Source organism: Chenopodium album, chromosome 8 (genome assembly GCF_948465745.1).
Source record: "Chenopodium album chromosome 8, dcCheAlbu1.1, whole genome shotgun sequence".
In the NCBI taxonomy this organism is placed as follows: domain Eukaryota; kingdom Viridiplantae; phylum Streptophyta; class Magnoliopsida; order Caryophyllales; family Amaranthaceae; genus Chenopodium; species Chenopodium album.
In genome coordinates, this window is record NC_137841.1 from 67,146,040 (window position 1) to 67,155,145 (window position 9,106).

Here is a 9,106-nt window from a genome sequence, read left to right on the forward strand (position 1 = left end):
AAAAAAAAAATGTAAATACTAGTTGGAGCCCGTGCGATGTACGGTTTATGTGTATTTTTTAAAACAAATATTTTTTGTATTTATGTGATAAAATTTGTTATTTTATTCGTTGTACGTAGTACATTATTTAATCCTATATGGCTCTCTAAACACTCGGGAAAAAACTTCCTTTTATATATGTGTATTAGATTATAACCTTTGGGGTGTTAATTTAAAACAAGACATAATCGGTTGGTAACCTGTTTTTACAGGTTAGCGTGACAAGAGTAATTGTTTATTGGTTTTGTCAATTTAATTAATTAATTATCATTATTATTATTAATTTATTATTATTATTATTAAAAATGATAATTAAAAATAAAAAAAAAAAAAAAAAAAAAAAAACCCAGCCACCCCTCTCCCCCACCGCGCACCTCATCACCCCCTCCTTTACACGCAGCCCTCCCCGACGGTACGGTCGGCGCCCAACTTCCCCGCCGCCGACCAACCCACTCTCTCCCTTCCCCCTGTCACGCCACGAGGGAAGGGGGAGGTCAGGGGAAGGGAAGAAGAGAGATAGTGGGTCAGCCGATGGTGGGGGAGTTGGGCGCCATCCGTACCGTTGCCAGGGAGGGTTGTGTGTGGGGGAGGGGGAGAGGAGGTGGTTGCATGGTGGGGGAGGGGGTGGGTAGGTTTTGTTTAAATTTTTTTTTATTTGTTAAAAAAATCACAATTAATGACTTGATTAGAAGTTAATTAAATGTTAAACAATTTTATCAAAAATTATAAATCTAAAATTATTTAATTTAAAAAAAATTAATAGATAGACCAATTACATCAAGCCACGTGTCATGGGCAACCGAATTAACAGGTAACAAGTTTTTAATCTTGTTAAAAATTGAGACCCCAAAGGTAGTTATATTCGTGTATAATGAAAAGGTTATATTATTTTTGACAATTAGTTAAAATAGAAGTTATTATGTACAAATAATTTTTTGTGCTAATCATAAAATGGTTTTTTTTTTTTTTTTTTTTTTTTTTTTATGGAGTTTTATTATAAATTTAAGGTCATAAGAGGTTAAATTTTTTTTTTTAATAAAAGTTTTAATATACTGGTCAATATAAATAATAAAGGTTATTCTATTAACATTAGGATTACTATGTTCAACATAACGTCGATTAAAAAGGTCATATAAGCTTTAATAAATTTCACTAATTTAAAATTAGGGTCACTAATTTAAAATTAGGATCACTAATTTTTATTGTAGTTTTTTTCTGTACTTTCTTGTGTCTTTTAAAGATTGTCTCATTCTTCCCATTAGAGTGTATATGTACGTAATATGTATATTTAGAAAGAAAGGAAAAAAATAGTAGATGTGGAAGTTAGAAAGTTTTTTTTTTATTGTAAATAGTGGAAGTAGTAGTTATTTGGTGGTTATTGCCACACAAAAAAAACAAAAATGCATAAAATTTAAGGATTGGAGATTCTGATTAATGTGATGACTCATAATGAGAAGTTAGGGAAAAAAATTGTTAAATTATTACATAGATTTTGATTGTCAAAAAAACTTCATGCACGGTAAAGTACGGAGTATATCAAGATTATGATAACAATGTACACTAAGTTGAAAAAAAAAAAGGGAAATCCTCATTGGTAGCCTCGTACTTTTGCTTATTTCCATTGGTAGCCACTTTTTATATGAATTATCTTTGGTAGCCTCAAACTTTTAAAAGTTTACTTCCGTAGCCATATTTATTATAAAACGTTAATTAGAACGTTAATTTTAACTGGTGTCAAATACTTACCCAGGCATTTATGATCTCTCACTAACCCCCACCCACTTGTAACCAGTCAGTCATAAAAACACCAAACCCTTCTCTTTTTTTTAGAACACCAAACCCTTCTCATTTCTTCATCTCATTCGAACATTGCTGGGTATAAATTTGCTCGAGAAATTCACAATTACAGTAGATAGCACGAAGGAATCATCAATTGCGAACGGAAGATTAGTTTAAGGCTAACTGCATTCCAGGTATGTAGTTTAAGAAGAATTTGTAGATGTCGATGCTCTGTTATTGTGTGATTGCGTGTAAGTGAGTAATTTGGGTGAAAGTTAGGTTTTTGTTAGTGACTTCTGCAAATTAACGGTTTATTTTTGTTAATTATGTGGTTTATTTTCGATAATTATGCAAATTAACGGTTTATTTTTGTTAATTGCGTGGTTTATTTTTGTTAATTGGGTGAATTCTGCAAATTTGCATATATGTGCTAGCCCTCAAAGTTAGGTTTTGCTGTTCACATAATTGCTTGATGTGGGTAAGGGGTTAGGGCTTGTGTTGATTGTTCTGAAATTGCTTGATGTGGGTACGGGCTTACTATGCACATATGAAAGGGAAGGTTTCAGATGATTGTGTATATGCATTTACCTTTATGTTTTTGTTCTGAAATTATGCATTTTCTTTGTCTTATAATAATGCAGAATGGATTACCCAGTGGTGCTTAAATTTCAATATAATCGTAGTGATATTGATGTTGTAGTAGATGATGTTGATAAGGTTAACTTGATTGACTTAATAATTGACTATTGGGAATTAGCTAGGCAAAATGACATCCCCACACCCAGAAATCCTAGGTTTGAATATTGCTATAAGATGAGGATGTATGAACTTAGGTCAGATGGTCAGTCAATGGAGATGTTTGAAAGGCTGGTTGGTAAGTATGTGATTCATATTTGGGTTGAGGAGGGTGAGGGTAAAACAGATATAGTACAGGCTGCTTATGAGTTGATGGTTGGGAGGATAAATAAACAACTTAAGGAGCAGTGGAAGGAGGAATTCGAAGCACTTAAGGCTTTAAATGAACCTGAACCCATTAAAAAACAAGTCACACCAGTCAATGTTGAACCACCTACAACTTATATCCTTGATGCACTAGCTAATGCTGATGATGGACCTAAAAAATTGGTTCCTAGGAGAAGGGTTCAAGAGGTAGATGAGAGAATGGAGATAGGTAATGAAAGTCATCATATGGTGAACTCTCCAAGTAGACAGGTTGCAGATGATGTGTAACATAATCAAGCTGAAAGAGGGAAAGGGAGAGGCAGAGGGAAATGAGGTAGAGGGAGAGGAGGTTCAGGAAAAGGGATGGGAGGGAGAGGAGGGGAGGGAGAGGAGGCAGAGGGAGAGGCAAAGGGAGAGGTAAGCAAACTGGTTACACCTTTGAGCAGTAGTTGGTTATTTCAAACCCTAGACTAGACATTGTAACTGGACCACCCCAAAATGACCAATCCCAGCATGTTGTTGAACCAATAGTGGTCCTAAAGAGGAGTCCCAGGAAACAATCACAAAATCAACCTACCCCAGAAATTCAAACCATTCAAACCCCAGTCAATCCCACCCCACAAATTCCAACTCCAGTCAACCCAACCCCACAAATTCCAACTCCAGTCAACCCAACCCTAGAAATTTCTGACCATGGAAAGACATCTGACATAGCTGGTTCATCTAGGTCTTCTAAGGTTTTCCCTATAATTAAAAGGAAGGTGCCTTTGACAACTGCTAGGAGGAAAGGTCTGCAACTTTCTGTTAGTGAGGGAAGCAATAGTTTGAGTCAAGGGGTTAAGAGTAGAAGGACAAATGCACTCACTGTTAATTTAGGTGATGATGATCAGAATTTAGGGAGTGATGATGATGATGATGAGGAAGACAATTATGAACCTACTGGGGGTGATGAGAATGAGGACAGTGAGGATGAGAGCCTTGATGAAGAAGACCAAGAAGAGGAAGTTAGTGGGGCTATTATTCATGATAATTTTGATCCATTTGAGGCTGAGGTGTTTGATGATGGTGATGATGATGATAATTACTTCATGAGGTTGTACAGACATAGAGAGTTATACAAAGATGAGGAATTTGGGAAAATCATTCTTAAGCCTTGGCAATTGTTTACTGATAAGCAGTATTTGAGGGATGTGGTGAGGGATTATTGCATCCAATGTGGTTTTTCTGTGGTAGTTGATAAGGCTACAAACTTGAGGTATACTGTACTTTGCTCTGCTGAAGGATGTGAATGGAGGCTGCATGCATCCAAGCTACCTGATGGGATTACATGGGCTATTAAGTCCATAAAAAATCCTGAGCATACTTGCAGTGGGTTGGATGTGAATAACCATATGGTTAGTGCTTCATGGGCATCAAGAGTCTTGATTGAAGACATCAGGCCTAATAATGATATTTCTGCCAAATCTCTAAATGCCATCTTATTTTAAAGATTTGGTGCTCAGATGGCTATAAGCACACTGTACAGGGTTAAGCATAAGGCATTGGCTGAAATTCATAGCTCTCATGATGAGTCTTATGCTTTTTTACCTAAGTACTGTGAGATGATCAAGTCAACCAATCCTGGGTCATCTGCATTTTGTGCTTGGGTTGAGTTACAGGAGCCTGAAAAACCATTGGTTTTCAAGAGCATTTAATTTTCATAAGTTTCAAAGGAGTTCTTGAGGGATTGAAGGCCTGTAGAAGCTTGATAGGGGTAGATGGTGCACACCTTAAGGGAAAGTATGGGGGTGTGTTGTTGTCTGCAGTGGCTTTAGATGCCAACAATGAGTTGTACCCTTTTGCATGGGCCATTGAATCTGGGGAAGATACAGACACTTGGTGCTTTTTTGTGTGGCATCTGAAGAACATGTTGAAGGATCTTGGAAGAGAGGACAACTGGTGCATAATCTCGGATAGACAGAAGGTCAGCCCCATTATTCATTATTTTCTTTCAGCTTTTGGTACAATGCATTCATGTGCTGACCATTGTGGTATCTGATTATGCAGGGGATTGATTTGGCATTAACTGAGTTATGGAATGAAGTTGACAGAAGGTACTGTTGTAAGCACCTTGTGGCAAACTGGAAGAAAGCATTCCCAAGGCCATTGTTGTTTTCTCTTTTCTAGAAATCATGTGGTGCATTCTCACCATTTACCTTCAAGAAAGCCATGGAACAACTTGACAAAGTTAATCTAGCTGGGAGAATATGGCTATCAAACTTAGGAAATCAGTCCAGGTGGACTAAACACAAGTTCAACACTGAGCTAAAGTGTGATGTCAACAAAACAAATTTTGTTGAAAGTTTTAATGCGACTTTGGGACTGGACAGATGTAGGCCAGTGTTGACCTTACTTGAAGGTATAACATGCCACTTTCATTAACTTTGTCACTTTTCAATTTATGCACACATCCATCAAGTGACACTATGTGTAAATTTGTTTGTAGGGATTAGAAGAAACACTATGTGTAGGCGTCGTTTGAAGTGCGCCTACGTAAAAGCATGTTGTGAATATGCTTGGCATTCTTGGAAGTGGGAATTGACATATACGATAGGGACAACGATTAGGGACAAGGAAAGTAGGGAGCTGCCAACAAGTTTTTAAGGAACTTGTAAACCGTTCACGGATCATTTAAGGCAACCACGAATAAGGGACAACGAAAGGCAACAACGGTTGACCCGTGAAGGTTACACCCCATTCATAATCCATGAGATTACTAACTCCATATGGTTCGGAACCACGAAAGGAGGATCGGGGATGATGGTATGAAGTGAGTCATGGAGTCACATTCGCCCGTATTGGCCTCTACTCGATTCTTATAGTGAAAAGTAATTCCTGCAATCTCAAAGGCATGCAAACAAAATACTCAATTCGCTCCAAACTATTATTATGCTAAATTGGTTGAATATTAATGCATATATATAATTCTAAAATATTGTGATCACTTAATTAAACAACAAGATTAAAAAGGAACCTAAACCGGTTGTCCAAATTATCTTATTAGGCGTGACTTTCAATTACATATTCCCTTTAAACATGCAATACGGTGATCATAAAAAATAATAGAATACATTAACATTGGAAGCAATTTAACCATAATAACGTTAGTCAAATCGAATAATAATAACCCTAATCATGATACTAGAAATAAAAATAAGAGTAATTAAGTGATTAATTACTCACTTTCCGCGTTTCCTTGAATTGCTACATCATGAATAAATTGTTAGTAACTTCAATAAAATAAATCAAATTGAAATTAAATTAAATTAAAAAGTAGAGTTGATTTGGTCCAAACCCTCAGTTAATTATACATTTCACGCCTTGGTTTAAGGACGGAACCTCGGGTCAAGTATGGACTCCTTAGAGTTCTTAGGGGAAATATTATGGAAGAATAAGGAGGCTAGAAATTAGGTTAAAAAGGGAGAAAAGAATGATTTTTGGTGTAGGGAGAGAGAGAATGATTTTTGGTGTCCCGAACTGCAGAAAGGAAGGGGGTATTTATAGAGAAAATGAGTAGAGGGAACACACGGAACCCTAAAAGATAAAACCCTAATTCTGGGGCGCCGTGACACGACAGTGGTTGCCGCGACACGGCATTAAGTGTCGTGACACGGTATAAAGTACCGTGACGCGGTACACCATTTGCCCTAAAATGATTCAGCTGGGTAAAGCGCGTGAAATTAGGGACGCGAAGAAAACACGGGGAAATCCCGTGTCACGGCATGTGTACCGTGACACGGCAAAGTATGCCGCGACGCGGCGAATTCCACTGTGGCACGGTACAGTACACCGTGTCACGGTAAAAAAGCGCGTGAGAAAAATGCGGAAATGATGCCGAAAAAGCACCGTGTCACGGTATGTGTACCGCGACACGATTCAGATTTCCGTGACACAGTACTAGCTGCCGTGCCACGTCAGATATTGCCGCGACGCGGCAATTTTGCTGTTGCGTGGCAATTCCAGGTTTTACGCGCTTTTAAAACTATGATAACTTTTGATCCGTAACTTGTAATAAGACATATAATATATCGTTGGAAAGCTTATCAAGTATACTTTCCAACCCAATTAGAATCAAGTCAAAATATTTTGTATAATTTAAGATATGGCCGTTTTAGTAGAAGGGTGTCGGTTTTGGGCCGAGTTTAGTGTTTGGCTCATATCTTCTTCATTTTAAATCGGAATTGAGCTTATGATATACCGTTGGAAATCTTATTTAAAGGCCTAACCAACCAAATAATATTTGGATCAAAATTATATAGTCACAAAATCAGATTAGCTCGGTTTTGTGATGTGGACACGAAAAGAGAAAAATAAGTAATGGTTTGGGGAAATGGGCTAAGAATTGGGTTGGTTTATGAAATGTATTGGATTGAACATGGATTTAAGCACTCCGAGGATTAAATACTCAACTCGACCAATAATGGCGGTGAAAGGTTGTTCATCATCGGGTTTGGTTTTGGGGAGACATTTTTAGGTGTCTACAGAAGCCCCCACTTTGACTGAGTTTGTAGAAACGTCAGTTTCGAAAACGATAGTCAAGGTAGTCGATAGGGACGGAAAATGATTTTAGACGTTTGGCGATCCTAAATCACTCTGTATACGCCGATACCTGCAGAAAAATGTTAGTTCCACAGATAAAAGAGTAAAGGGATAGAATGCTTATCTGACACCAGTGTATCGGTGAAGAATATGCTCGATGGTATCTGACACCAGTGTATCGGTGACAAATGATTTTGGTAGTTTTCTATGCTTGAAGAAATCCACCGGATGAAGATTGTTGTGTTACTTTCCATGCTTGAGGAAAGCCGATAGATGATATAATCGCTGACTTCTTCGCCTTGAGAGGTGACAACGACCGAAAATTTTCCATGCTTGAGGAAAAACTTGTCTGATGATGAGATTGCAAGTCTCTGTGTATCGAGAACCTTGCGTTGTGAATCGTCTTCGCCTGGGAGATGATCACTAAAATGATGATAGTTCGCTTGTCCCCGAACGTGGGATGTTGATGATTCGCTTGTCCCCGAACGTGGGCTGTAAATGGTTCGCTTGTCCCCGAACGTGGGCTGTAAATGGTTCTCTTGTCCCCGAACGTGGGCTGTTGATGGTTCTCATGTCCCCGAACGTGGGCTGTAATTGAGACCTGCAAAATGAAATTTGCCAAAGGACTCGTATATACTGTGACTGACTTGACCAACTAACTTGACCAAGTTTGACTTGACATGACATGACATGTGTATGACTTGTGGTTTTGTGTGTATTGAGTGTGATTTGAGTGTGTGTGCAGACACAAGCAAACGACAATGCAAAAAGCAAAAAAATTCCGTCATTTTTGTCATGAGTGGAGGGTACCGACTTTCTCCCGAGAAAGACGTGAAAAATGAAGTTTTTTTTTTTGAACTTCCCTTGATGAAAATTTTGAAAAAGATTTTGAACTTCCCCAAAAGAAAAAGACATGAAAAAGGGAAGAAGTTTTGAACTTCCCCGTTGAGCAAGACGAAATGAATCGCATGGATCGAATTGCTTTTCTTGAAGATAATGTATGCATGTTACATGTTCTTAGGCCAGGAGGCTAAGGATAATTACATCATGTGACACGATAGATAAATGAACTTAGGTCATGGAGCTAAGCATCATATATGGTGTAAAGAAATGATCTTGAACGTTGCTTAGGTCTGGAAGCTAAGCACGTATATAGATGAAGTGATCGATGAGTATTGCATAATGAATGTTGCTTAGGTCAAGGAGCTAAGCACGATATGCTTTGTATTATTACAGATTTTTGATAAATTTCGCTTAGGTTAGGAAGCTAAGCACAGCATGCGATGCGTAAAACAAGGAATATTGCTCAGGTCAGGAAGCTAAGCAAGTATACAATGTTTTAATGAATGTTTTCTTGAAACAAGATTTCATGATAAGGGGTTCCTAAAGGGAAGGGTGACTATATGGCCATGTATGTGTGAGTGATGTGTGTGAAAGTGATACTAAGGTGAGGCTGCAAAGGTTAAAGCGATGGAAATAAATGTGAGAAGAGTCGAGATGGTGACTCTTTAGGCTGGGTAAGCTAACTGATGTGGGTTCAAGCCCCCAAGTCTAGCTCTAAATGGGTAGGGATAAGCATGGGATATGACTTGATCATGCATGGATATGAATATGAATGTGGCCGCACCTCAATGTGAGGTTGCCTACGTATCCGTTAGGAATCAGGCCGAACGTAGCTCTAACCGAACTTTGCACAAGTGTATGTACGCCTCAAAGAGGTCTTTCGAGGGTTGTAACGTGGTTAAGCTACTGGTTTGAAAAGGATAAA

At 38.2% G+C, this 9,106-nt stretch overlaps 1 protein-coding gene across 1 annotated transcript; it reads left to right on the forward strand.

Annotated features, from left to right (window-relative positions):
* Window positions 1–1,883: 1,883 nt before the first annotated feature.
* Window positions 1,884–3,084, forward strand: LOC145556345 (uncharacterized). The gene is made up of 2 exons (XM_081617998.1): window positions 1,884–2,012; window positions 2,460–3,084. The coding sequence occupies exon 2, from the start codon at window positions 2,461–2,463 to the stop codon at window positions 3,046–3,048; it is 588 nt and encodes a 195-aa protein (XP_081474124.1). The 5' UTR covers window positions 1,884–2,012; window position 2,460; the 3' UTR covers window positions 3,049–3,084.
* Window positions 3,085–9,106: the final 6,022 nt, after the last annotated feature.

Coding starts and splice junctions, on each gene's coding strand:
- LOC145556345 (XM_081617998.1), top strand. CDS start 2,461: ATGGATTACCCAGTGGTGCTTAAATTTCAATATAATCGTAGTGATATT.